This window comes from Histoplasma capsulatum (genome assembly GCF_000150115.1).
Source record: "Histoplasma capsulatum G186AR genomic scaffold supercont2.3, whole genome shotgun sequence".
Taxonomy (NCBI): domain Eukaryota; kingdom Fungi; phylum Ascomycota; class Eurotiomycetes; order Onygenales; family Ajellomycetaceae; genus Histoplasma; species Histoplasma capsulatum.
The window spans coordinates 1,617,040-1,644,368 of NW_025544803.1; the positions used below are offsets into that span (position 1 = coordinate 1,617,040).

Consider the following 27,329-nt stretch of genomic DNA (forward strand, 5'->3'; position numbering starts at 1 on the left):
GTGTTGTGTTCTTTGAACCCTTTCTTCCTCAGAACTTTTTGCTCTGCACACGGTTATATCGCAGTATGAATCAGTCACGGCCAAGCTTGCGGATCTCGCAGTGGCTAAACAAATATATCAAATGCCTCGTAGCGCGTTTGGGGAGTGTACTTGGAGCAAGTTCTCATTGTCCTATGCATATGCTTGCTATAATTATCTTTCTTTTGCCCCCAGTTTCAGGCTTCGCAGATGCCCCCACTCTCATGAAGCTCTGCTATCATTGTTTACCTTGTCACTTTTGTCAACATGGACTTCTTCATTAACAACTACGCCCGACCTCTCGTCTTTCCCCAAAGGCTTTCAGACCTTGTGTTCTCCTTCGTTCATGCTCTCCTTTCGTCGCAATTCTGATTGCTAATCTGTGGGGTTTAGTCCTCGGGATCGAGCACCATCACCATGGTCCAGCCATCAACTTCTCAAGGAGGGTCAAGGAAGATATCGTTCAATGTTTCCGACCAGTACGATATACAGGATGTGATTGGGGAGGGCGCATATGGAGTTGTCTGGTCAGTCTAGCATACTCTGCCCGTTGGGAGGCTGTACCCCTAACAAAAATGCTAGCTCTGCGCTTCATAAACCCTCGAGCCAGAAGGTCGCCATAAAGAAGATCACACCATTCGATCATTCCATGTTTTGCCTGCGCACGCTGCGCGAGATGAAGCTCCTTCGATACTTCAATCATGAAAACATCATCTCGATTCTAGACATCCAGAAACCCCGTAGCTACGAAAGCTTCACTGAGGTGTACCTCATTCAGGTACGGCTCGCGTAGCTCCCAGTTCTTACTCTACGCGACTAATTATATTCGTCCAGGAACTCATGGAGACGGATATGCACCGCGTGATTCGCACCCAGGACCTTTCCGACGACCATTGCCAATACTTTATCTATCAGACCCTACGAGCCCTGAAAGCTATGCACTCTGCAAATGTTCTTCATCGTGACTTGAAACCCTCGAACTTACTCTTAAACGCAAATTGCGACCTGAAAGTTTGCGACTTCGGTCTAGCCCGTTCTGCCGCTTCCACGGACGACAACTCTGGGTTTATGACAGAATATGTGGCCACTCGTTGGTACCGTGCACCGGAAATCATGTTGACCTTCAAAGAGTACACCAAGGCTATTGACGTGTGGAGTGTTGGTTGCATATTGGCGGAAATGTTGAGCGGGAAGCCGTTGTTCCCCGGCAAGGATTGTAAGATTTGCCCTTCCATATACATTTGAGATGATGGTATTCATTCTTCTGTCAAACACCCAAATCAAAAAGAATAGAAAAGCAAAAGGAACTGACCCGCTGAGCCAATCAGATCACCATCAACTTACCCTCATCCTGGATGTCCTGGGGACACCAACCATGGAAGACTATTATGGCATCAAGTCTCGTCGTGCTCGGGAATATATCCGATCCCTCCCTTTTAAGAAGAAGATACCCCTGAAGGCCCTCTTCCCCAAGACCTCCGATCTAGCCTTGGACCTGCTCGAGAAACTCCTTGCATTCAACCCAGTAAAACGCATCAGTGTCGAAGAAGCTTTGCGCCATCCTTACCTGGAGCCGTATCACGATCCAGAGGATGAACCAACAGCTGATCCGATCCCCGAAGAATTCTTTGATTTCGACAAGAATAAAGACTCCCTTAGCAAGGAGCAGCTGAAAGGTAATAAACTTCTTAATTCCTGAATATATCCTTTCCGTTAAAATGAACCCCATCCATCCATTGTATGTTTATGCTGTTCATTCATACTCAGTCTGACCCATATCCTCTCATTATAGTTCTTATCTACGAAGAGATCATGCGGTAGGAGCCCACGGAAATAATGGCAATGTTTTGTCCATCTTGATGTGTATCCGAGAAACAAAACACTAAAAGGAAGAAAGAAGGAACAAAACTATCACCACCCCCGTTTCATATATTGGGTCTAGCAATATTGGCGTCTCGAGAGTGTGTGCGTGTGTTGGGGGCAAGAAATGGACAACATTTGAAAGAAGTAACTGAATCTATGGTCTGAAAGGCTGATTTGATGAATCAAATGATTGTTTTTATGTTCTCTTCTTTTCTTTTCTTTCTTTCTTTCTTTCTTTCTTTCTTTCTTTTTACTTTTTTTTTGCATGGTCATATTCTACCTACGCTTGGTGGTGTACAGGTAGCTAATTGAATTTCTAATTGAATATTATCATCGTCTTTCTCAGCTCATAGTTCTTTTCTTTTCTTTTCTTTTCTCCCCTTCTACACACACACACACACTCCCTCTCTCTCTCTCTTTTATTTTACCGTTCGTTTGTTTTTTGATCCCTTTTTCCATTTGATTTATACTTTTATTAGTGGTTTTGCAGTCCAGAATGTGGAAATTGAAGAATGGGTCTCCATTATAGCTAATGAATCCATTTTATCGCCAAACAGCCATCCTGGCACAGCAGTCACCCACGGAATACTCGTAGTCGCTTGTCTCTCAGTACTATACTACATAATTTTTTTAAAAAAAATTCTGAGGGGGTATTGTTACCGGGGTGTCGTTTATTTCCAATAACAAGAACCCTCCTCAGGTGATGAATACAGATCGCTGCATATCCTCCCCCTCTCCAAGACCCGCACAACTACCCCCCCCAGCCACTCTTATCACTTATCATCCCGCCATGCCGCCAGCAAACCTAACCTCCCTCCCTCCAGAGATCGCATGTGTGATCCTTACCTGGCTCCCAGATTTCACCAACCTCTTCTCTGCAATCCAATCTAGCCACTTCTGGCATGATGTCTTCATCACAGGCAATAACGGCCGGTCTATCCTACGCTCCATCCTCCAGCGAAAATGCTCTTCACTGGAGCCGCGCAAGTATGGCAGCGTGCTCCGTGACCTGTTTGACATCGTGCGCTATGCTGTTGTGCCCAGGACCTGGGCGCGGGGCATATTCGAAGAGTGTTGGGGATGGTTTATGGAGCGGGACATGGAGGAGATGCTGATTCCCATTGGCATGGCGCTTGCGTGGTCGATTGCTACTGCTCCTGTTCCCGCTCCTGCCCCTGCTGTTATTTACTCACCAGAAGAAGAGCAGCAACAAGAGCAAGGCCAGGAACACGCGAAATCAAAGCACCTGGATGAAGCCATCGTTCTCCTCGAAGATATTTGGAAGGGATCCATCCCGTTCGGATGGACCAATCTCCCCTTTTCTTTTGAAGATTTTCCCCTAAGGGATGAGGGTGTCACGGCGCCAGCATGGCCCTTGATGTACCCGCTTGCGGCGTTACTGGTGAAGCTGTATGCTCTGCTGCCAGGAGCAAGAGGTGATGGCAGCGGCGACGACAATGACAATCACAAACGCGATGGCGTTCACATCACTAATAGCAATAATAGCCTTGAGAATAGTGATGTTCGGTCGCCAGCCAGGGAGGAGATCCTCAAGATGCTGAGGCCACGCTACGACGATCTCTACGTCGCTGTCGTCGCGGGGATCGATATATATATTGACACCAGGACTTACCAAGACGGCCATGAGCACTTGGCTAGGAATGGGGTACAGTTTATGAATGACCCGAGACAACTCTCTCAGGGAGGGCTCGGAGGAGATGGCAGACTTCGATATAGTGCTAGGCCTGCGGGCAATTTGTTCATGTTTTGGATGAGAATTAGGTGCCGGCCCAGATTCCTGCCTGTTGATGGGTTGTCCGTTCGTTGATTGCGATGTAAAGAGGGCCGGCTACAGAAGCCTGAAAGGTAGTTTTTCCTCTCTTAGTAATTATGGTGGAAAGGCAATATCCCAGGAAAGAAAAAAGGCCTGGGAAAGTGGATGTAGCTGTGCATAAGAGTTAACCTCCATTTGTTTATTAGCCCACGGACATAGATTTCTCCTCTCGATATTGGGGAGAGACTTTCAATTGAGATTTCGAGCCCAACAGGAAAGAAGGATCACAGAGCACCGTTATACCCATTTGCCGTATTATACAGTATATACCTATTCTATAATATTGGAAGGGATCTTGAAATATATAAATCAAAACATCTTGGACCAATATGCTCCATCCAAGACCCCAAATATTATCTCACCGTTCTCTCTAGCAAAAACTCCTGAATCCCCTTCCCAACCCCTTCAGGGCTAGGGATTTCTGCGCAAACATCCGGCTCCACTCCGTATCGCCCACGTAGATGATCTCTAGTTGTCGGCCCAATCGTTGCAATATAGCAATCACGCAGTGCCCCTTTAATTCTCTTCTTTTCCTTCTCTTCCTCTTCTCCTCTATTCATAGATGTTGATATCCCATCCCCATCTATTCCCTCCCGTTCGCTGACTGGAATCATACCAAGCGTTCGAAGCATAGCGTCACAGCCAGTAGGCGAGAAAACAACAACCCACATAGCCCGCTCATCAGCGTTATTATTATCACCATCATCCATACCACCACCTCCTCCCCTGCCCTCGAGCTTTCTCCTCGCCCGCGCAGCTTTCAGTGCAGCCCCGAACATATCCTCAAACGATTCCATAACCCCCGTCTCATAGACGATCAACTCCTCAACCTGTATCCTCCTCTCCAGCGGAAGCTTGTCCCCCATGAGCGTCTTTGGGATGATATCTCGGTGCTGCTCTCCCGTGAGGAATAAAAGGGGTAATTTGTTATCGTTGCTCCCTCCCGTTTTTGTCTTTGCGCAGCCATCATCATCTACCCTTGTTTCGGGGTCGGTGGAAGGTCTTCTATTGCTGTAATTGGCATTATAGTGGTCGAGGATGATATGCGCGAGTTTCTCGCCCGTACCTGCATCGCGGCCTACAAGTTCAGAGTGGGGGAGGTGTGATTCGCGTAATGTATTCAGAGAGCGGTAGGTCGCTGGTCCGACGCTGTAGAGGAGTAGGGATTCAGAGGCTTTTGTAGATGCGTTTTCTGTCCGTGAAATTTTTATGGGTTATATTTTCTTCTTCTTCTTCTTTTTTTTTTCTTTGGTTAAAAATATAACAATAATTTTTGATTCCAAAGGTATTGTTCCCTCTTGATAAATAACGCGGGAAAATATTGGGAGAGGAGAAGGTAAAGAGCATACATACCCCCCACTTCATTCGTGATAACCCTCGCAAACCCCTCCATAGCTCTCTGACTCGTAAATATCAACCCCCCATATTGCTTCCCTATATTCCCGGAGACGAATAGGTCCCTCACCCTCCGCAGACTTGCCTCGCGAAACCTGTGTTCGAGGACCGGGACGAAGATGGGGTCATACTGGCCCGATGCGGAGAAATATTCTTCGTATCCGTCGTGGGGAGTCGATTTGGTTTTCAGGAGGAAGATGGGGGTTTTGGCGGGGGTGCTTGAAGGAGTGTTCGTCATGATGATGGCATCAGCACATTCGATAGAAAGGCGAGTCTGTTGGAGGGCTGTAGCTTTTTACATATAAATTTTATCAATTGGTGGGGAACCAGAGGATGTCACTGGGCAGTAAGCAGAGGCAAGCACTTCATTTTTATACCTTCCGTAGTGGCCTTGCACAACGTTCTAAATGGAGCGCAAAAGCAATATACAAGTAAATTCTGGGATTATAATAAATGTATTTATTAGCACATTACCTATGTATGAATATTTGACTATACTAACTTCTATTCAAACAATTCTGCGCTTGGTCTCTAGATTTCAAACCGCTAGGCCTTGGATCGTTTACCACATAGCATGCGATTAAAACAAAAGAAAACTGAAGTTGATTTGTGTCTAGTGAGATACGAGTATATACATGATTTAGGGAAATGTATCAATGGTCTACTGGTTGTCGAGGACGTGCACATATTTCTTGTCTTCCATTCTCTCTCGTTCTGTAGCTGGAGGGAGGTCAGAGTACTGGGAGCTTCGGTAACCTCGCTGTTGAAGAAAATCAAAGGTAAGCATTGATTTATACCAGGGCTAGAAGCGAACAGACGGAGTGGGACTTGTACATACCAAGTAATAGAAGGTCAGATTTGCGATTTCAGCAGGTTCAATATCTAGATCTTTGAAAGTTTTGGCAGATTGGTCGATCTTCTGGTCGATGAACTCCATCTCTACCTCATCTGCTGATATCGTAGGCCACCAGAGGAGTTTGTTGGCCCATTGCGCTGCTGGTTTCATGATGCGTTTGGGTACATTGAGATGTCTACGCCTTTTTATGATTTCACGGTCGACAAGTTCGGCAATTTCGGCAGTTGAGTAGTTTTTTGGTCCGTACAGCTCGTATGTCTGGCCTACGGATGAATCGGTGAACAGCATTTTCTCAAGAGCATGGCCAACGTCAATAGCCTGTTAAAGGAAGAAATATATTAGTTCTTGTCATTTTACATGAAGCGCATGAGGAGGGCTACCTACATGGACTGGCCAATATCTCTCCCGCATGTGATTGGAAGTAAACAGGTTGGTAATGCCGGCTAGCTTGTGAAGAAGGTTATCCTCGAACCCAAACATCGGCGCTGGTCTGACGATAGTTGTTTCCGGGAATAACATTCTAGCTAGCTTCTCGCCTTGAGCCTAATTGGGGGGGTTAGTAAATAAATCTTTGACTACTCTTCGCTGGAAAACATACTTTGGTTCGGAAAAATTCAGAAGGAGAATTCATATCCGCGTTGTATGAAGAAACGTGGATGAAGCGGTCAACATCATATTTAGCGGTAGCTTCCGCAATTCTCGCTAAGCCGTCGACATGCACATCTTCGTACGAAAAGTTCCTGTAAAAGGGTGCTCAGTATGGATGTGGATTGTTTATAAAGATACGCAGAAGAAACACATACTTTGTCGGATATTTTCTGCCAACGAGGTTATAGACGACGTCAGAATGGCGTACACTCTCCTCAATGGATTGTGTATTTCGAAGATCGTATTCCTATGCAACGGACATGAAATGAGCGAAGGAGGTCACATATTGTGCTGGCATTCCTCGACTCAATCTCACCATGAAGACAACTCTTCCCAAATCACCAGTAACCTTTAAATGGCGCTTGGCCATTTCCTCTCGGTAAGGGACGATCACGGTACACCCTTGACTAGCTGTATGTACCAATATTCTCCGTTAACTATTTCAATCCGTTTCCACAAGCTGTTACCAATGGATTGATATGTCCTACCAAGCCTGTTCACAATATAACGACCCAAGAAACCCGTAGCTCCGAAGACTGTAGCAGTATGTCCTAAAACGAAGAAAGAGGCCTCTCAGTAAATTGTAGTATGTGCGAGAGGAGCTGCGGGAGAAATAGAAATACCTCCAAGAGACGAGCTGCATGAATTGAAACCAATATGTTAGCGCACACACAGAACCTCCAATAAAAGTAGCAATTGGTCTCATACCGTCCGCCCTGAACCTTAAGAATTGGAGTTCCTGTTCGGGTGATGTAGACATCTTGTATATTTCGCCGCTGGATGTGAGGTTGAGCTCGAACTGGTGGCAGCGGGGTGGTTACAGCTGCCCGCGAGCCCAAGACGCTCTGGACGGCGCGGCACTTCTGCATTGCAAACTCCGGTCAATTGACCATGTATCTGTTATAATTTGAGAAAAGGAGTCTGCCGGAATCGCCGGTGGCGCAATTGCGATAGTTAAGTAGCGTTCCTGCGGCGCTGTGTGGAGTTCGAAGCTTGTTAACCTGTTGTGTCTGCAAGTATACTGGTTCTTCCGAGTGGAATTGATGGTTGAACTGTGAACTCAGGATCCGTCCCGAAAGGGAATAGTCGGGCCTGCTAAAACAACTCGATCCAATGAACCATGTTTCTTCTCAACATTGATGTTGTCTCCTGATGCCAACCTTTCAAAGCTTCTCTTGAGTTTTGCTGCATGTTATTGGAATGGTTGATGGCGCAGAATCCCCAAGGCAAAATATATAAAACGGACAGCGATGATAAATACAGCATATTTCTAACTTGCCTATTATGTGCATACAATCTGCAATGCTTTTCTATCTCAAAAGTCTGACTTAGATACCAGATTGAACTCAACTGAACTTGTCACAACAGTGGACAATGGAGAATCGAACTCAACACCACCTAATTGCAAATCCCTTTCATTAACAGAAATCCTCAGATGCTACGGGGGTATTATACCATTCATCCAAATGCCCCTGACTTGATGTTGCAACGAAAAGATTAAACGCAATTTACAAACCTTCACATACATGTGCCGGGATTTTCATATCTCATCTCAATTATTCATTTAATCAGATTTATTTTTGCTACACGTTATTAACAAAATTATGTTCAGATTCATCATTGACAAGCTGTTTTGGATAAATATTTTGGATAAACAAGATAAAACATGTCCCTGCAGCAGAATTGGATCTCAAACGGAGCTGTTGACGAGCCAGCCAACAAACTAATCAATTCCAATGGACAGGAACTCAACGATGTTCGCCAGGACTGCAATTCGAAACTATATAATAAATCTAAACTCAGCTTCATATACGGTATCTGGGTGCTCAAGACCATGCTATTTTGTTGTTGCATATTTGCGTGATCATCACATCGGATCTGAAATCCAACTATTCAATAGGTGTAGCCTATTCACTCTTGGAAGTCGGGCCTGACATCTGCTTGCAACAAGAAAGTATTCATCCTTAGGAGGAAGAAAGGGAGAATATTTGCCAAAAAATACATGTATATTCAGGCTTCGAACACTTAAGAGGAGGCTCAATCCAACTAGTCACAAATCGAGGTGGATTGTAATAATAATAAAATGTCCACATTTACAGCGATGGTTGTAGTCACGCATGTATAATTTTTCTCTCAAAATCAAGAATCGGTTGGGTTGTCGGACTGTTCATTGTTCGCAGATCGAAGATTGAAGCGGAGTCAAACTAAATATTCCGGGCTGCGCTAGTTAACTAACTACGGCAGGCAAAAGAGCCTCTTTGAAGCTTCATCCACACCAGAGAGAACCAACAATAGACCACTCGCAAACACCAACATCTCCTCCAACGCCTATCCCAAAACTAAAACAACATACGCCTGAGTAGGGGAGCTTCCTATTCGGTTTTGGGTTTCTCCATTACATTTGAATCTCTCTAGCTTCAAATAACACCAAGCCCCGCGCCCTTCTTCCTGCAATGCAGGCCGACAAGATTCCCGACTTTCTCGCAGAGCAGCGGGAAGAAGCTCTTAGCGAATCCCATGAATCCTTTCTCGCCTTCGAAGATTTCTGGGAGCGAAAACTATGGCATCAGCTCACGAACGCTCTGATAGAATTCTTCTGTCTCCCGGAAAGTGCGCCGCAGAGATTAGCCATCTTCAAGAACTTTATCCTCAGCTTTGCAGACAAGATCAATCAGCTGAAATTTGTTACACTGGGGTTGATGGCATCGACACAATGTGAAGGTTGGTCTAGGGTTTTTTATTTTCTGTTTTCCAGAAGATGACATGAAAAATCTCAAACACCTAACTCTGCGGATATAGATGACAGAGAGCGTCTCGCATTCCTTACGTCGCTTGCTGATAGGGTGAGCAAACCGGGATCACAAGATGCATATGTTTACGCCATGGCGGATGTGGCCAATGTGAAGCTGCGATTAAAGGACTTTGAAGGAGCACGGAAGGATTTGGATGCGTCTGAACGCGTTTTGGATTCTTTTGACTCCGTTGAGACAGTGGTACATGCTGCATTCTACAAAGTAAATGCGGAGTACTATCACGTAAGTCCTGCCTCATCACACATACACATACGTATATATATATATGCATCAACGGTTTTCTAATCTCTCTCTCGTATGTCCGTTATTTTAGGCCAAACTAGAATTTGCTTCCTACTATACAAACGCCTTGCTTTACCTTGCGTGCGTGGACGTCAAAGACCTGACACAAGAAGATTGCGCCGCCAGAGCATACGACTTGAGCATAGCCGCCCTCGTCTCAGACTCCATCTACAACTTTGGCGAACTCCTTCTTCACCCCGTCCTTGACTCTCTCAAAAACACTCAACACGCCTGGCTCCGCGACCTGCTCTTCGCATTTAACCGTGGTGACCTGGCCGCCTACGATGTCCTCGCAGGGAACGTTAGCAAGAACCAGCTCCTGGAACAACACAAGACTTTCTTATACCAGAAGATCTCGCTGGCCGCCTTGACGGAGACTGTATTCCGCCGACCGCCACATGACCGCATAATGACATTCAGTGCGATTTCAGAGGAGACTAAAGTGCAGCCTAACGAGATCGAGCATCTTATCATGAAGGCACTTAGCCTCGGCCTGCTCAAGGGAACCATCGACCAAGTTGCGCAGATGGCAAAGATCAGTTGGGTGCAGCCCAAGGTTCTGGACATGGGGCAGATAGAAGGAATGAGGAATCGGCTGCGTGAGTGGGATTCTGGGGTTAATCAACTGGGTCACTGGATTGAAGGGGTTGGGAAGGATGTTTGGGCAGCCTAGACAGACAACCCCCATTTTCTTTTAACCTTTGCCATAACCATTTTTCCTCTTGGCTTTTTCATTTATTCAATGTCATAGCTCTACACGTTTGCTGGGACCTTTTCTTGATTTAACCAGCTGTCCCGTGTAAGAGTAAGATTTTTTATCTGGGTTGCAAGGTTAGTTGTTGTGAGAGCTTTCACGTTATGATTCGTGGTAGATCTTATCAATCTGCACCAGAGCCTAGTTCAAATATTGTGCAAAAGACATGTCTATGGACGAAGTCAAGGCAAAGGATGCTGGATGAGGGTCCTCACAATGGCCCCGATATGGAATACATGTTTGGAAATTAGGTAACACGGGGAATATTTTAAATATTTTGACAGAACGGGCCTTACCGTTACTTCCGCTAGAACTGGCATAATAGCTTCTTGGAGTATAATAGCATAACATACAAAACAAATACTGAAAGAAAGGAAAAGAAAAGAGGAAACGAGTCTCCCCGTTCCCCTTTCCCCCCCTCCTTCAACCACCAGAATCTCATCGTGAAGTTAGGAAACAGCCATTCTATCTTTCTCAGAAAAAGGACGACGCTAGTAACACACATCCACATTGCCAAGCAGGCCACCACATACACCAGAAGGCTACCTGAGTCCACACCCCCCATACGTCCCATCCGAACACCGCCTCAGTCAACAAGGTCGTTATCGGAATCTGCCAGTAGTGACATGCAACCAACAGAATTACAGTGGGGGAAAGTAGATTCATGAAGATTAGACTGAACAGGGTGAGGAGGATAGTCGTCACTGACGTTGAGGTTGAATTTGTTGGCTTTTCTCTGGCCTTGTCCGTAGAAGCTGATGGTTTCGAATTCGCGGTTGCGTTTTGGCTAGGTTCGTTTGGGATCGGGACGATATAGGACAGGGGAGTGCATAACAGGCCGATCATGAGTGAGAGGGAGAAGTTTAAGGTTGCGAGTGCAGAAAGGAAGAGACCGAGGAGGAGGAGGGAGAAGGATTTTATGAGGAGGTATTGTTGGGTTGATGGGCGGGAGCAGCGGGTTATGATTGCAGCGAGAAGTATTGGGAGGACGATGTTTATAAAGACGAGTAGGTAGGTTGCTTGTTCAAAGTACTGTGAGGAAAATGGGTTAGTCAAGGGTGTTGTTCATGGGGCGGAGTTCGAATTTCTTTTTATTAGAAAAACACTACACTTACTTGATGGTGCATGTTGTTGAACGCATAGAGCGGGATAAATCCTACTAGATGCAATCCAAACACCAGCGCCAGTGGCAATGTCATATGTCGTTCCAGAATGCCATTTCCTTCCTGATCAGCGATGATGTTTTCCATTCCATTTGATTTTCCTTTCTTGGAAACATAATCCTCCAATCCTGCGTTTGTGCCTGCGGAAGGACGAACTCCACTTTTCATCCATAGAGCAACAGCCATTATGGTGAAGTTCCCTGCAATCAACATTGCGCTGGGAAGATATGTCCCAATGCTAACGAACCGGTTCGCCTGCATTAGAATATAGAAGAAGAAGCTCTGATGGAAATGTTCTAGGAGATTATTCAAGCTGCGGACAAGACTTTCCACGATCCTGCCAAGCGCCATTTCGTCCTGCCATCCGTTTCCGATAGTCTGGATCGTAATCGCATCAATGTGATAAGGAATAAAGCTGCTATGAGCGCCAGCAGCATTACCCAGCCCCTGATTTATCATGCCTCGAAGCATTGTTTTCAGGCGCATTTTGTAGCTATCACTGTGCTCATACATCTTCTGCAAGGTTGCTGAATTGCCCATTTGGCCATGGATTACTGAAACGGCAGTGTTGAATAAGTCGAGGTTTGGCAGCTGTCCATTGACACCATCGTATACGATATGGATAGATTCGAACCTGTGGTCGAAGGGATACTCGAAAACCAAAGCGCCTTGCAAAGCACCACTTTTGAGAGGAAGAGATTGGACGGATGCTGGGTGCATATCATGATAGGCATCGACCCATGCTTGTGTGCCGGATTTGCTGTCTGGTGTAATTAGGATTATGATATCTTTGGACCACAGGGACCACCCTATTCTCAACATAGATTAGTATTTGATTTTGCTATTCCCGTTCTTAACTTTCAGTTGGGAGAGGCGAACGTTTGAAATATCTAGCCAGGGTCAGAGCCAAAGTCACGCCATTGAGGTTTGGTTCGCCGTCAATGGTTTCCCAAGCGGCCACCAAAACAATAGCTTCTGTCCCATCTCCTCTTGGAGCATGAATGACACCATAAACATTTTGTCCACGATGTGTGGTTCCAGCTGACCGATACTCATAATCTTGAGTTGCAATTTTCAGACCGGATTCTCGAAATATCGACTGGATCTTTTTAGACTTCCTGTGTCAATAGAAGTACAATGAGGAGGATTAGTTATATGTCTCTCTATAGAAAAAGTGGTGAAATAAAGACCAACACAATAGGAAGATTACAGTTAGATATATAATACTATCAAGGTATTCCATGCCCCTTCAGGCACTGAGAGCACTTTAGGGTCCTGCAAAATAAAAAGAAACTTAAAAGCCACGTACACATCATACTCCGCATCCTTCACGAGGTCGATTTCCCGTCTATATCCCCGAAAGACATTCTGCTCACTCCCTGCGAAATACGTGTGCACCTGCCCCGGTAAAAGCGCGTTTTCAGAGATGTATGTTTGGCGCTCGTTAAGTGGGAGGAGAAAGAGCCAAACAACCCCGACCACGACGAGAATGGCAGATATATACGGGGGAAATTCATATAACAGGCGTGGATCGCGGCGTAGCCTGAGGATTAAATTGGCTGTTTTGTGATATACAATCATTAGAACCAACGTGACCAGAGAACGAGGAGTGCATTATGTCTATGATTGGAAGACGACCTGGGTGGATTTATTTCTTACATATTAAAGCCATTGAACGAGAGACCTCCGGGAATCATATCCTCACGAGGCCGTAAGCTAATTGTACAGGCCGGATGGGTGCGCATGTTGGAATTGAACTCCGAAGTTGCAAGTCGGATAGCTGGACTACGGCACGTCACAGAGACCACCTACGTTATCAATACTGAATAATTTCCATCTATCTCACATTCATTGTTATATGCCAGTCCCCCATAATTAATAAATTGGTAGACACTAAAAAAACAAATATATACAGTAAGAAATTAATTCATGCATGTGCATATCAATTCGCTAAATGTTCTTATGGTCCTAGACGTTGGGTAGAGCCCAGAGGAAGGTTTATTGCCCCCGATTCCTGATCAAACTCCCTGGAGGATAAGATTCCGTACCTTCCATAGGTTTTTTGATCGACCGAGACGTAGTGAGGTAATCTTGCGAGAAGGTTTAGTTTCCTTTCGATCCAGCGAAGGATTTTCTCGGGCGGAACGAGAAACTTCAGGTATCCTAGTCCAACTTCATTTACACAGTATTCGTGAGTCTCCAAGATCGCCAGATGTGGTAGATATTATGGGAAAGCGAGAAGGAACTTACAAATATAGCCAACAGCGAGACCAGATAAGTGGCCCAGGAGGCTGGTATTGGGGATTAGTGCAAACACCAAAATTATTAAAAATAATGGCGTCGTCCACGTGGGAATTCTATATATTCCAATACTATCGAAGGAATGTTAGTAGTCAGCAAACAACAAATGATGAAGGCAAAGAAACAAGGAATGGGAGAACTAACACAAAATGAGGATTCGTTTGGAATGTTTTTATTGCCTCAATTCCGAGAAGCAAAAATATCCATACACTGTCAGGATGAAAGTTAGCTGTGTGTGCTTATTTTGCATAACCGATGCGTGCGAGGAAACTTACCTAGAGCCTAAGGCAGTCGTGTTACCCCTTAAAATGACCTTTTCAAAGAGCAAGTATAGGCCCGCTGGCAATGTTGACAGTGCTAGATGAAATAGCATCGGTCAGTTTCATTCGAAGAAGAGAGTCCAATGAACTAAAGAATATCTAAATACGAACGTCCGATAAATAACGCGACGGATGTAAGGGTGCCATGTTCCGCCTCAAACCTCTCCAAGAGAGGTGTTAGAGCTAGGACATTCCAGATAGTGTGGAACAACCCATTGTGAATAAACGGATAGGTGTTGAGCCGGTACACTTCGGAAAAAAAAAAAAAAAAAAAAAGCAAGGTAGAGTTAGCAAAATATAGTCTGAAAATTTCCAGTGTTCTCCGAAAGCAGATTTTCGTTTATGTCACAACAAAATAGAGATTTTACGCACGCGATCCGAATCCGGTCTCGCTGGGTATCAGGGCACCCCATTGTACCACATCCCATAGCGACTGAATGCCCAAGACCCAAAATACTGCAATGACGAAGATGACAACGCGTGTAAATAGTGGTAAACGAAGTATATATGAACGTAATCGCCCCGGGTTAAACGGTAGGGGTGGAAGCGGGCTCGCCATTCTTTATCGCAAGGGTTAGAAAGCTTCTCTGAAAGAGATAGTTGTCAATCTGCGCGCGGGAAGGGAGGTATGGACATTCCAAACTAAGTTAAGTTCGATTGAATAAAGCCGAGGTCGGTATTCTGCACAAATGGTTTTGATCGGAAGAATAAAACGAGATATGGATGAACTTATACTTAATCTGTATTCTCTGCTACACGGGTGCTCGATTGTAACACGGAGGAGGCACCTAACGACCCTGATTTTCCAGGCAGGAAAGCCGATATAGATACCCCTTCAGTGACACTCAGGTAATATTCCGATGGAACTGCACAGCTGGTTCGAGATGAGCTGGAAAGTAGGAACTTTGCTCATCGGGAGCCAGCTGCGCGGGTTTATGATTATTGTCGAAGGGCGGTTCGAAAAGTGAAGAGTGACATCAGCGGGCGTTATGAACAGGCTGCACAGGCCGTCCTTCAGTCCTTGTTTCCTCCAGCTAAAAATGTGAGTAGGAGAGGGAACGGAATGCGCAGGAAAGTTGTTTGGCAGGAGATCTCGCCTCGAAAAGAGATGCTCGTATTTATGCAGTGGACGCTAAGCCTAAACTCAGAAACAGGACGTAGGACAACATAATAACATCACTTGTTTAGGATGAGGATTAGAGGTTAGATTAGGGAATTGGATTAGACCGCTAGTTAGAGAAACACTGAAAAAAGCATCCGCTACTATCATATGTGCTTTCTGATGCCCGATATCTGCGTATCCAGACTGGTATCAAAAATTTCATGAAGGCCGAAATATCATTACTAGTGTACGGATCTGTTGGAGGTCCTAGCCCTATCCCACGTGACCCACACATACATTAGCTGCCGCTAGCTACTGGATAGATGATAACAACAACTAAGGTTCAACCCTCTTGCAGGATCTCATACCATTTGAAGCCAAGATTGGAACCCCGCCGAAAGGTTTTTCCGGTCAATACGAGGTATCCTGGACACAAATTTCGTTCTGGAGGACTGAAAGACGGACTTGAACAGAACTTACCTCCTATCACGCCAGGCTAAACGCGTCCGTCTTTGTCTGGAACTCGATAGACTTTTGTCTCATGAACTATGGACGTCGAACATCTTATCGCCCTCCTTACTGAAGTTGCCCCCCAAAATGAACTTCCACGTCAAGCGGATATCCGCCTTGAAGATACCTTTCATGAACGGCTTCGTATTGTTCTAGACGCCATCGCCAGTGTGCTTGTCTCAAAGCCGAGAGGGGAAGTAATAGCAGTTGGGATGCGTAGCCAACAAAATGGCTTGGGAAAGAAAATAATTCTGACTCTTGCTTCCAATACAGGTACTATCAACAAGCTGTTTAACCTGCTGGTGAGAAAATAATTGACTCTTTCTTTTAAACAGGCATTCCCAAGAAAACTTATCAACACGCTCGCAACCTCATTGATGACCTGAAGAAACTCGGGGCTGACTTTGCCGATTATCGAAAAAGTGCAGAACAGGAGATACACACCAGTCAGCAGTCAGAACCTGGCAGAGTGGATTCCCCTGAGATTGATGAGAGGAATTTACCCCCTCATCTCAGACAGAAGATTTATTTCTTTCGTAGAAGAGTACTCTTATTTGCTCTTCCAAAAATCCACCAGAGACTCCATAAGGGATACAAACCCACCAAATCCTCCCGAGGGTTGACATTCGTCCGTATCGCCGAAGAGCTGGATATCAATATCAATAGCAGTGTCAATATCCTGAAGAAATGCTCCATGATTATAAACTGGATGTTACATCATTTGCCAAATAATTCCAGGTTATTTTCTATTGAGAAGGAAGATTATGTGGTTGAGGGCTTGAATTCCATTGCAGGTATGGTTGACGAATTATTTGAGACAAAGACATGGTTGGCGGACATTCCTAACACCTCATCCAAAACAGATGGTAAGTTTCCAACTATTCTACTACTTTTGTTTTACTAATGACTGGTCTTAGACTTTCCATTTGAACAATTCTTAAGGAAAATGTCTTCAATTTCAAGCAACACGGATACCCTTTTACAGTACGCCTATTCACCTCGTCTGTATCAAAAATATTTGATCAATACAGACATTGAAGTTGAGTGTCTGAACCGCAGTCAGAGACCAATTCAGCTCCCCTCCCCAGATAAGTGGCGTCAGATCGCTGAAGAGATTCTTAAAGCTCAGGGTGCTAGCTCACTTCTCAGGGATATTTCAGAAACAAATAAAAATATTCCAGGGCTTCATCTTCAAAAGAGCTTCAAGAGAAGGAAAACTGTTAAGGGTTGGGTTCATTGTGAATGCATGCTTGTACTCTATCTAATCGGCAACAGTCGTTTGGGGATCTCAGCATTGCCATATATTGGGGTGTCAAAACTATCTTGCGTCGCCTGTTGGGAATTTTTTAATGCCCTACACAAGGTAGATTGTATGTTCTATGTGAAAGGGTCTCATTCTAAAGCATATTTCCCATGGAAGTTCCCTGATGTTGAAATGAATTCGGCAAAATTACTCAAGTCGGAGAAGGAAAAAATCCTAAAATCCTTCTATTCAGATCTGGCTGCCACATATACCCAACGTTTTAATGCTAAGGAGAGGTTGCGAAGGATGTCGGAAAGCTCGACAGGCTCCACCAAGCCTATAGCTCGTGACAGATGGCCCGCTGAGAAATTCCGTATGTAATGTGTTGTTTTGATTGCGTGGTGTTTGAAATGTTTGATGCAACCGCATGATCTGCTGTTTTTTCCAAATTTATAATGGGAAGCACCGGCATCCTGCGCGTCGGTGGGGGAATTCCCGGATTGTTTCATTGGCGTCCTGTCGTTGGTTTGGAGAGGGTGGGGGGAGAGGGTAATGTTGTCGATGTGCTACGCTACTCCCGAGATGATCGGAGCAACATTTGCTGCTACAAAGGCATTTACAGATGGGGGACGGCACGAGCGAGATGGCTGACAAGCGCTGGCAGCGTGGGGATCATGAAGCGAGGCTACGAATGCTCAGGTCGCGATTTAGCATGCAGTTGAGATGCAGCTAACGGAGGGAAGAGGCTTTGACTAGGTTTTTGTCTAAATTTTTAAATCTGCGTTCTTGCCTGGGGATGGACTGAATTTCTTTCTGTTTTGAGTTTTTAAGCCGGCACCCCGGCACCCCGGCACCCCGGTCAAGGTTGCAAAACGCTGCCTTGAACATCGGGCTCTTGATAGAACTTCGCACATTGCCATTGTAATCTCTCTCTCTCTCTCTCTCTCTCTCTCCGCTACATGATATGTCCCTGTTGGAGAAGAGTAATGTCTATATACAGAACGAAACGAAACGGAAAAAAAAAAACAAGCATGCAACAGCGGACGCGCCCGCGATGGGACAAAACCCTATCAAGTAATCCGTTCCAACGTGGGAAGAGGGAGAGGGAGGGGGAGAAGGTGAGCGATGCGCATCCTACCTAAAGATTGTATATACACAATAACTTCACCTTGATAGTCGGAATAGATCAGAGCCGGTTTTTTATTCCAGCTTTACTTTTTCACCATTTCTCATTCCACTGCCATCGTCGTCGTCGTTGTCATATGGTGGGCTTTCCGTTTCGCCGTGGTGGGATGTACAGGCGCAGTTACACATACAACGTGCACGTATATACTATAGAAAATTAAGGGGTAACTCAGCTTATATAGATTTGTGCCAGCAGATCATTTTTCGCGATAAAGTGTAAGTTGGGGCTAAAACATGAAAGCCTTCATAGATATACACAGCGAGCAGCGAAAAGGGAGAAAAAATACCACACATAAAATTCAGAATAATTATCGGACTGGCGCCTGCGCAATGGACGCACCAAAACAATCAAGGAAAGACATACAATCCCTGGAAAGAAAAAACGATAGGGACAATATAAGCAGAGGGTATATAGCATGAAGTGGGCGATTATGATGATACAACCCACCGGAACGCAAGGGAGGTATCCCGGATAGATGTGGGAAAAGAAAAGGAGAAGAAAAGGAGAAAAAAAGAGGGTGATGGCAGTGGAGGGAGAAATCAGTTTGGTATCAAAGAAAGATAAAAGGGTCAAAAAATATCAGAAGGAACACATTACGCATATGAATTGACAGACTGCGACTGAACACTCTTTGCAAAGCTTCACTTTATTAATCACAAAATGGGGGATGGAGGAGGGATGAGGGGCCACTTTATCATTCACTGTCTTCATATATCCTGTTAAATATTTCTCACCATCCAGAATGGTCGCTCAGCAGTTTCAAAAAATAATAGCTGGAAGGGGAAACTGCCACAAATGCAAGGACAAAAAAGCATAAAACGGCATTATGTATGAAGGAGTGAAGGGGAGGAGGGGAGGAGGGGAGGAGAGCAGCATGGAATCAGCATCATGAAAACATCAAAACATATGGGGGTATTATAAGCAGGGAGAGCCTGCGACTTTTTTGAATGGGAGAAATGGTAAGTAAAATCGCTAAAATCGAAGATGATAAAAATGGAGACGCCACGTAAGTAGAAATTTGGAGAAGAGGAATGAAATTGAGAGAGAAAAACAATTTCTTCCTCTTTTCATTCTCCTGCTCCTCTCAAGCAGGGAACCGGTACGTGCTGGCTGGAGGTGGAATGGCGAGTGCTGACTTTTTGGTAGCCCATGCCTTGATAGAAATACACAGGATTTCCCATGCCATCACGAATGATGTAAATCCCATGGCGACAGTGAACACGAACATCGCATTGAGATCGTAATGATCCATTGCATCCACGATGTTCCTTGTCTGAAGGAATACAGGATTCGTTAGCAAAGATAATTTGAAAGCAGTGAGAGTGGATACAACACTTACACTTAGCATGAAAATGAGGCCTCCAGAAATGAGACAGAAGGAGGCAATTAGTTCCGAAGGTGGTCGATAGGGCAGCAGCGATGTCGGCGGCCTGAGGCAGAGGAGGATGTAGGTTACGGCTCTAGAAAGAGAAAATCCCACCAGCAGCATTCCCCACTGCTTGTGCACCATGGTGGATACCATACTCGACTGGTGGTGCGAGCTCATCATCAGACCAAGAAGCAGGATGATCAGACCAGGAATGGGGTTGAGAGGCACTCGTTGCGACTTTGGCACTTCAACAACTTCCGACGGCACACCTTCCGAATGGCCAGTCGGAGCAAAAATGGCAGTATTCATCCAGTCTCGAACACGTTTCGATTCAACCAGCATCCCGCACTGTATGTAGTCCATTAGTACCATCAGGGGGAGGGAAAGAAACATCACCTTTGAAACCACAGAAGAAGAAAAAAGTCACTTACCAAACCGCCACCGAAGAACATGACAGAAATGGACACATGTTCCAAATCTTGCGCAGTCCACGCTTCGCCCCATGCTGCGAGATGCTCGAGAAAAACGTTGCTGGCGCCGTATAAGAAGATGACGAAGGATTCTGTAAATTCCCCTGAGGGTACGCGGGCCCGCCATCTCCCCACCATATCACGTGATGGTTTAATATTCCAAGCCCAGCCAAGGTCCGCGAAGCATCCCATCCATCGACCAAGCGTGAGCAATCCATACCAGAAGAAGATGCCTCCCTTGATGAAATGTGCGAGGCCATTGAAAACATCATTGCCCCGCTAGAAGAATTATTAGCGCGCCATTCCTTGTGGGGTCAGGCATAGTTGACGAGAAAAGTCAGGGGGAGAGGGGCAAGAATACAAAAGGGGAGAGAAAAAAAGAAAGAGAAAAAGCTAACTTACGAAAATACCACCATAAACCACAGCTCCAGTAGCTATCGCAATGAAGCCGAGAATCAGAATGGTTCTCTCGATGGCAACATAGAAAACATTCATGATGTCGAGCGCGCGCCTGGAAAGCAGTCCGGGGACACGTCTCGAGAGGAACTTATCCACAAAACCACTCCAGAAGACTCGGCTGGTGGCCGCGGGCAATTCGCCATTATTGTTAATTTCGTCGTCTGGCTTTTCCTCAAACTCGTCACTGTCGCCTGGTCGGGACAGTCGTCGTCCACGTTCTGGGGAGCAGCTGTGGCTTCGCAGGGAGGAGGTATTCCTTTCACTGCCCTGGCCGCTGTCGCCCGACCAGCGGTACTGATGGTAAGGCGCCGCGGGATATGATTCGTGTTGCGGATGATCCGTGGTCGGAACGGGGAGAAAAGCAACTCGCTCGTAGGGAGGGCCAGCGAGCGTGTCGGCGTCCCGACGGCCACCCGAATACGCAAACAAAAGGCCCATGACGACCTCCGCAACCATAACCCAAGTCACGATCCAGCCGATCTTGTGATGGACGTTGTTCTCGTACAGGTTGGGGACTTGGTTGTTATACACCGCTGCTAGCAGAAGCCCGAAGGCGTTTACGATGAGGAAGGAGAATTGCGTAGGCAGGGCGAGTCGCGATCGAGCGACGCTTAACATGACACCTACACAGGAGGAGGAAAGAGTGCCAAGTGTGCGGCACACAAATGGTTAGCAATCCATCAACTTCATCTTCTTGGTTGCGAATTGACAATTTCGTTTAGCGTGTTTCGTTTGTCCATTGTAGTAATTTCTGCTTTGTCCACTCTGGTGTGCCAAAAAAGAAGGGAAAAAACAAGGGGGAAGGAACCGATATTGTTTTTTTTTTTTTTTTTTTGCTCGATATAACTTAAGTTTGATATGCGTACCAATTGGCAGAATGAAGAACCAGGCAATAACCATCAGGACAATATGGGCTACGATGGAGCCCGCATGTTCCTGATACGCGAAGTAGCTCATGGGGCTCGAGCCGTCGGACGGTGTTGGGCCATTATTGTTACTGCTATGTTCGCCGGCGCTGTCCGATCCACCACCATCACCATCCATATCCATCTCCATACCATGCCCGGCATCGTCGCCATGCGCGATTACAGCGACCGCCAGAAACAGGAGGTAGCAGAGAGCTCTATTGGGAGCTACGAAGGGTGTGGCGGTCCGCAGCATGGCCGCCACCGGGTGCCGAAAGAAAGAGGATAAATGATTTTTTATCACAACAACAGGTAGGTTAGACGGATATAGCAATATTTGGAGCGATGGTATAAAGGCAGAGGTAGCGTGGCGAGCCCGATGGAAGAACTCTCGGGTGAACTTGGAGCTTTGGGAAGCTTTATTTTTGGTAGGGAGGGGGAGGAGGGTTGAGGATAGTTCAAAAAATAGAATGTAGATGCGCAGCGATCAGGTTCCAGAGAGAAAGAGGCGGGTGTCAGGATAGAGTGCAGTGAATCCCTGGGACGAACAAGAAGCAGAAGCAGAAGGGAGCCAAACAAAAAGGAAGAAACAGAAACCAAAATCGGGAGCCGGAAGCTGGGAGCTGATAGGATTCTTTATTTTTATTTTCATGTACTTATTTTATTTTATTACTTTTCCCCCCCCTGCCCTTCCCGTTTTCCCTTTTGTCTCCGGCGTGCGCTCTTCCGTTCTCTCCGCTTCTCTCTCCAAGCTCTGCTGTGCTGGAGAACAGGGCGGATTAATAATGCGTCCCAGCGTCCTGATGATGCTATGCAGGATTAGCGTTTCTCGCCTGGCGGGTCCGGCAAACAGCTTGCTGGATAGCGCGGGCCCAGGCTTTGGGCGGTGACCACGGAGCGAACCTGCGGGAGGGGCAGATCTGTGATGCCGAAGTCAGTTTCTTTAATTCACTGGGAGGAGGATTTCTTTTCTTTTCTTTGAGGATGTGAAAATTCCAGAAAATGGCAAAGCTTGGAGGATTTAGTTCCCCATTTCCCGATGCTGCGCAGCGAGCTATACAAGCGAGCTATAAAGTGTAAGCGTGGTGAGGGAGAGATGTTAGGCAAAGGACGCAGTATAACAAACCACGGAGGTAAGTGACGTATCGGCTGCCGGAAACAGGCTGGTCACGATGACGACGGAAATACGAACAACCCTCGCTTCGATCTCCAAATTCTGCAGCACCGTTCCTCAGAAGTCGAGCTTGCCATGCCATGCTGTGCTGTGGTGTGCTTCGCTGTGCTGTCCGGTAACAAGTTCCAGCACATCTAGTAGAGTCGAGGATGCTAGCTAGTTACATGCTTTTAAAATCCCGAGAGCCATTGTGGAGCACAACACATGGGCTTGACAGGTCATCGATGGAAGCGGATGCGCCTGGGCAGCAATTCGCCCAGCGATGTTATTGATTTGCTCACAAGAGTCACAACCCAGCATCATGATAGGTGTTGTATAACTAACTACAATACGAATATGTAAGTAAACATGTCCCGAACGGATTTTGTGGATGCTTCTCATACTGGATCTGCATATTACGATGCTTCAACGTTCCAAAGCGCCCTTTCTCAAGTCAGTATAGACGATGATAATCATCATGCGACGAGAGAAGCGACTGGGAAACCCTGCCCTTTTTTTTCTTTTTCTTTTTTTTCTTCTTTGGAGGGGGTTTGCTCGTATTTTCCCCTTATTATCTCTGACCTTGTTCCCACTAATTTTTTTTAACCTCCCCCCCGACGCTGAAAGTATCATATAGCTATAAAGCTGCACAAGTTAACCACCAGGTCCCCACCACCACATTTTAGGGCTGGGCATGAGGTGACGGCATGGGCGGAACAACGGAGGAAAAACAAACCACATCCATTGCGGGACTACTATGTAATCCATAACTAGTCGCTAGTTGCAGAGAGGGATCGTCCTGTGCTGGCAAGGGTGAGGGTGATGTGATGGGATTATTCCATTCTACTTACTGCTTACGGAGAACACACGAGTTCCTCAACGAGGGTGAACAGGCGCAGAAAAGACGAGCAAGATCGAAGGGAGACGCGGACACGATGAGATATAACTCCTGTGTCATGGGATGGGCCATTTCTGCCTGGGCAGAGAAACGGCGCTGAGGTCAGTAATGGGCCCCATTCATCGATTGGCAAGGGTTAGGACAAGGACACAGATCCGCCGTGTTCCGTCTTCGCATTGGTCATCTCCTCCTGCGAGTATCCCATCTTATCTATCCGGTCCTTCCGCCCAGCAATGGCAGAGAGCACAACAACAAGGGATTGCAACAGACTCCCCAGCTTACTTACAGCTTTGAGCGTTTGCCTATTTTGAGACGAGGGGAAAAGGATATTCCTTCTGATGATGGATCGTGGAGGGAAAATTGTATCTACTACTCAGCGACAACGTCATCTCCCCTTCAAGTGAGCGGAAGCATTTGATATACACAGTATATACTATAGATAGAAACTTTATTACAATTGCACTCAGTCAGCCGTGGTCATGCATTTCTGACCATCAGCATGATCTTCCCACCATCCTGAAGCAGGATTTGACACGACTGTTCTCCTCAAGCGGAGCAAGGGTCAAACTAGTTCTGGTGCAGAAAATGCTTACTTCCACCTGGATTCAAATTGTTGTAGCTCCTGCTCTTCAGGCGATGAAGACCCCTGCTTCGCACCATTCGGAGACATAAAACGGTGCTGCCACTTCTGTCCTCCACCTGTCACGGCGAACGACGAACTAGATCTAAGGAGATTCCATACGCTGTGGGTACTCCTCATATTCCCAGCTGCTCGCTGAGTCACTGTCCTCAGCTCGATCGGCCGTCCGAAAATCCATGGCCGAGGTTATACTAGTAGCTATCCCCCTGGGTCACGGTCATGTTCAGTACTATGTAAAAATGCCCGAGCAAGCAAGGAATGGGCTGCCCGCCAGCACTGGACTCTCGCACCGTCGTCGCGTTCATAAAATGCTATGTACAGTCCACTCCTTTTTTTATTATGTTCCGAGATCCAGCCGCCTGGGCCCGGTGGAGGTCTGCCAGTATTATGAAAATTACTCGACAAGTCGATTGAAAAAGCCGGTGAAAAATATATCTATATCTATAAATAAAAATAACCGGAATCACCAGCGCCAAGCTAGCAGTGGGCCGACTCACGCGTCGAACAGAAGAAGTCCCTTCGACTTCTTCTCTTGCACGTAATATTTTTCCCAACTGTTCACAGTGTTCAGATTTGTTGAAAAAAAAAAAAAAAAATTCCCCCTGCATCATAATAGTAATATTAACGCTAATACTAAATAAATACCAGGAGTTCAAACCTCCTCGTCCGAGGTTTTCATCTTCTATGCCTAGATTTTGGAGGGAACACGGTGAAGGATTTACCGGTCCAGCCGGTTCCGTCTCAAAAACGGGGCATGAGTCACCAGGGCCCCGCTTAGTATTCTTGGTCTTGGTATTCTTGGGAGCGGGATCATGATCATGATCACGACTGTCGTTCTTTTGTGATAAAGTGTGGATTGGACTGCAGCTGTGCATGAGGTGCGATGGGAGCTGCTTTGGTGGCCTTGGCTCCGGGTGTGGGGTTGATGGTGTAGTGTGGACTGGACGTACGCTGAGGAGAGGCGGCAGCTGTGAAGAATCTGTGAGGTAGCTCAAAGAACAGAGAGAGAGGGGGAGGCAGAGGGAGGGAACGATCGAGCTATACAAGAGCTAGCAACCTACGCGAGCCTGACAATAACGCAGAACAAGAAACACGCAATTAATCAGAGCCACCCATCACCCCATCACACCTCACACCTCCTGCCAGCTCAATATTGTGGTTCTTCGCAACTCCCATAGATGAATGGTTACTCAGCATAACTCACCTCCCCCGCCTTTCTATCCCAACCGAGAAGCTTGGCGGGGAATCCGCCAGAATTCAAGAGCAAGAACAAGAACGAGAGCGCGCCGTGTTAAACAAACAAACAAACCATTCCTTGGCTGGAAAGAACTGGGTTTGCTCCGTTTGGTTTTGCGTGCGATGCAGACAATCATCCCAGCCCCGACTTCTATGAAAGAAACCCTGGAAACGTAATAGTGCGTAGTTGTCACGCATCAATCCATTCGATGCTAGTGTTTGCATGGGATATTCTTCTGAAACAGGCGTGTTAGTTAGGCTTCGATAGGAAGCGGCGGTGCGCTTCTTGCTGGGCTAAAGATGCACCCCTGTTGAGATCTTGAAGCTCGAAAAACCGTGCACTTTATGTATGTACTGTACATGTCCTTGTCGCAGGCCGGATTGATTTGCGGTTTGTAGATTTCATGGGTGGGAAATCAATGTTTGAAAAATGCGCCCGTAGTTCGGCCGTGCTATGCCATTCATTCATTCATTGCACATTTTCTTCCCCTCCGCGATGCCTCGGATGATAACTAGGGGGATAGTCGTGTATTCATCCTTGAGCAGATTTAAGCTCCCTGCAGGGTCCCTGGCTACGCAGTTTTCCCCTTTTTTTTTTTTTTTTTTTTTTTTTTTTAATACAACTAACGCTATTATCCTTTTAAGGGACTAGGATTTGTTTTATATCATCGATGCCCTCACCAGTTCCTCTCTCTGTTTGCGAACAATGAGCGATGAGAAATGAGCAATATTATCCCCTGTATTGATTGAATTGCTTATGAGGATGAAACATAGCCATCTATCTCTATTGGGCATGGCTTTTCGAGGAAGTTGAATATATATATATATATATAGAAAATTTATATAGAAAACTTGATCCATGAGGGAAAGATGCGATGCATCAATCGAACGAGAATCGGACGAGAGATATGCCCGTTTGGATTCGCGCTGGCGGTGCAGGGTAGATGCTAAGGAGTGTTAATACTCGATACCCATATCCGAGGCCCCTGGATATGGGAACGGAAGGCGGAAATTCCAAGCTGATACCATCCAGAGGCATATATTTGCTCCTGTTTGAGCTCTGCAGTTCCATTTTTAATATTGCTTGTTCTGGCGCTTTGGATTTGGAATGTACAGTACATATATCAGAATGATGGGGCGGCTGCGGCTCTCATACTCAGGGGCATATTATTTTCTGGGATCACGGGCTGAAGTTAATAGAGTTAGCTAATCACAAATCCAATTTTCCCCCCTTATTTCGCTATGCTATGGTCCTGCTCCAGAGAAAATTTCTCCCCTTACTTATGCCCGGTTTCTGCTGTTCGTTCAGCACGAAAAGAATATAAAAATAAAATAACATGGCAATAACATAAAATAAATAAGAAAAAATAAAAAATAAACAAACGGTCATCCGCCCAGCCACTTCTCGTGTCCCGGACGTTCCAGGTCTTGTATTATTCGTTTTGCGCGTGGAATCGAAAGCATATGTGGCATCCGAATTCTGCGGATGATAACCGTTGACTTAAAAGAGAATTCCTCGTGCTCCCCAAAAACTAATTTTGGACGCCAAATGGGGATCTATGTCTCGAACTTTCAAGGGCGCCTAGTTTTTGATGTTGTGGTTTTGGGCGGCAGAGCAGCTAAAGTGAACCAATTGTCAATCTTCCCAACCACTCCCTCTCCTCTGAGAGTCGCTTTAATCTCGCGGAGATCAGTGTTTTCCAATTTTCTGGGCCCTAGGACACGAGGAATCGTACAACCGCTAGTCGCATCTATTATAGCGAATGCCAGCAGCCTGAAAGGATCCACGTATACGGGAGTTCTGTCGGGTGTCGCGCTGATATTCAGGAGATATAAATCCCTCGACGTTACCGTAAACAATCCATCTGGCTGCAGTGGATACTTCTCAAAGACTATCAAAATCATGCTTGG

The 27,329-nt window shown here is 46.0% G+C and overlaps 11 protein-coding genes across 11 annotated transcripts; 4 read left to right on the forward strand and 7 right to left on the reverse strand.

The window, feature by feature from the left end:
- Nucleotides 1–435: 435 nt before the first annotated feature.
- On the forward strand, nucleotides 436–2,088 carry HCBG_02698 (mitogen-activated protein kinase; the record flags this gene model as incomplete). Its single annotated transcript, XM_045429747.1, has 5 exons — nucleotides 436–545; nucleotides 601–796; nucleotides 853–1,234; nucleotides 1,347–1,694; nucleotides 1,811–2,088. The coding sequence occupies 5 exons, from the start codon at nucleotides 436–438 to the stop codon at nucleotides 1,837–1,839; spliced, it is 1,065 nt and encodes a 354-aa protein (XP_045289642.1).
- Nucleotides 2,089–2,671: 583 nt separating this feature from the next.
- Nucleotides 2,672–3,709, forward strand: HCBG_02699 (uncharacterized protein; the record flags this gene model as incomplete). Its single annotated transcript, XM_045429748.1, has 2 exons — nucleotides 2,672–3,291; nucleotides 3,388–3,709. The coding sequence occupies 2 exons, from the start codon at nucleotides 2,672–2,674 to the stop codon at nucleotides 3,707–3,709; spliced, it is 942 nt and encodes a 313-aa protein (XP_045289643.1).
- A 359-nt stretch (nucleotides 3,710–4,068) lies between these two features.
- On the reverse strand, nucleotides 4,069–5,348 carry HCBG_02700 (uroporphyrinogen-III synthase HEM4; the record flags this gene model as incomplete). Its single annotated transcript, XM_045429749.1, has 2 exons — nucleotides 4,069–4,907; nucleotides 5,069–5,348. The coding sequence occupies 2 exons, from the start codon at nucleotides 5,346–5,348 to the stop codon at nucleotides 4,069–4,071; spliced, it is 1,119 nt and encodes a 372-aa protein (XP_045289644.1).
- Nucleotides 5,349–5,546: 198 nt separating this feature from the next.
- Nucleotides 5,547–7,617, reverse strand: HCBG_02701 (NADH-ubiquinone oxidoreductase; the record flags this gene model as incomplete). The annotated part of the gene is made up of 9 exons (XM_045429750.1): nucleotides 5,547–5,870; nucleotides 5,949–6,284; nucleotides 6,351–6,509; nucleotides 6,565–6,706; nucleotides 6,770–6,861; nucleotides 6,931–7,025; nucleotides 7,103–7,165; nucleotides 7,238–7,251; nucleotides 7,323–7,617. The coding sequence occupies 9 exons, from the start codon at nucleotides 7,481–7,483 to the stop codon at nucleotides 5,772–5,774; spliced, it is 1,161 nt and encodes a 386-aa protein (XP_045289645.1).
- Nucleotides 7,618–8,913: 1,296 nt separating this feature from the next.
- On the forward strand, nucleotides 8,914–11,460 carry HCBG_02702 (26S proteasome regulatory subunit; the record flags this gene model as incomplete). The annotated part of the gene is made up of 3 exons (XM_045429751.1): nucleotides 8,914–9,335; nucleotides 9,414–9,649; nucleotides 9,741–11,460. The coding sequence occupies 3 exons, from the start codon at nucleotides 9,068–9,070 to the stop codon at nucleotides 10,380–10,382; spliced, it is 1,146 nt and encodes a 381-aa protein (XP_045289646.1).
- Nucleotides 10,887–14,806, reverse strand: HCBG_02703 (rhomboid protein; the record flags this gene model as incomplete). Its single annotated transcript, XM_045429752.1, has 12 exons — nucleotides 10,887–10,900; nucleotides 10,997–11,495; nucleotides 11,579–12,435; nucleotides 12,506–12,744; nucleotides 12,936–13,169; nucleotides 13,286–13,411; nucleotides 13,675–13,798; nucleotides 13,877–13,998; nucleotides 14,072–14,137; nucleotides 14,203–14,284; nucleotides 14,359–14,496; nucleotides 14,620–14,806. The coding sequence occupies 12 exons, from the start codon at nucleotides 14,804–14,806 to the stop codon at nucleotides 10,887–10,889; spliced, it is 2,688 nt and encodes an 895-aa protein (XP_045289647.1).
- Nucleotides 14,807–15,897: 1,091 nt separating this feature from the next.
- HCBG_02704 (uncharacterized protein) lies at nucleotides 15,898–17,029 on the forward strand (the record flags this gene model as incomplete). The annotated part of the gene is made up of 4 exons (XM_045429753.1): nucleotides 15,898–16,027; nucleotides 16,195–16,725; nucleotides 16,777–16,843; nucleotides 17,020–17,029. 4 exons carry the CDS (start codon nucleotides 15,898–15,900, stop codon nucleotides 17,027–17,029), a joined length of 738 nt encoding a protein of 245 aa, XP_045289648.1.
- A 2,343-nt stretch (nucleotides 17,030–19,372) lies between these two features.
- On the reverse strand, nucleotides 19,373–21,747 carry HCBG_02705 (uncharacterized protein; the record flags this gene model as incomplete). The annotated part of the gene is made up of 5 exons (XM_045429754.1): nucleotides 19,373–19,561; nucleotides 19,628–20,005; nucleotides 20,089–20,406; nucleotides 20,530–21,209; nucleotides 21,453–21,747. The coding sequence occupies 5 exons, from the start codon at nucleotides 21,745–21,747 to the stop codon at nucleotides 19,373–19,375; spliced, it is 1,860 nt and encodes a 619-aa protein (XP_045289649.1).
- A 563-nt stretch (nucleotides 21,748–22,310) lies between these two features.
- HCBG_02706 (uncharacterized protein) lies at nucleotides 22,311–23,614 on the reverse strand (the record flags this gene model as incomplete). The annotated part of the gene is made up of 3 exons (XM_045429755.1): nucleotides 22,311–22,411; nucleotides 22,618–22,799; nucleotides 23,496–23,614. 3 exons carry the CDS (start codon nucleotides 23,612–23,614, stop codon nucleotides 22,311–22,313), a joined length of 402 nt encoding a protein of 133 aa, XP_045289650.1.
- A 962-nt stretch (nucleotides 23,615–24,576) lies between these two features.
- Nucleotides 24,577–25,358, reverse strand: HCBG_02707 (uncharacterized protein; the record flags this gene model as incomplete). Its single annotated transcript, XM_045429756.1, has 4 exons — nucleotides 24,577–24,623; nucleotides 24,680–24,736; nucleotides 24,841–25,161; nucleotides 25,319–25,358. 4 exons carry the CDS (start codon nucleotides 25,356–25,358, stop codon nucleotides 24,577–24,579), a joined length of 465 nt encoding a protein of 154 aa, XP_045289651.1.
- A 1,632-nt stretch (nucleotides 25,359–26,990) lies between these two features.
- On the reverse strand, nucleotides 26,991–27,323 carry HCBG_02708 (uncharacterized protein; the record flags this gene model as incomplete). Its single annotated transcript, XM_045429757.1, has 1 exon — nucleotides 26,991–27,323. The coding sequence occupies one exon, from the start codon at nucleotides 27,321–27,323 to the stop codon at nucleotides 26,991–26,993; it is 333 nt and encodes a 110-aa protein (XP_045289652.1).
- Between the last annotated feature and the right edge of the window lie 6 nt (nucleotides 27,324–27,329).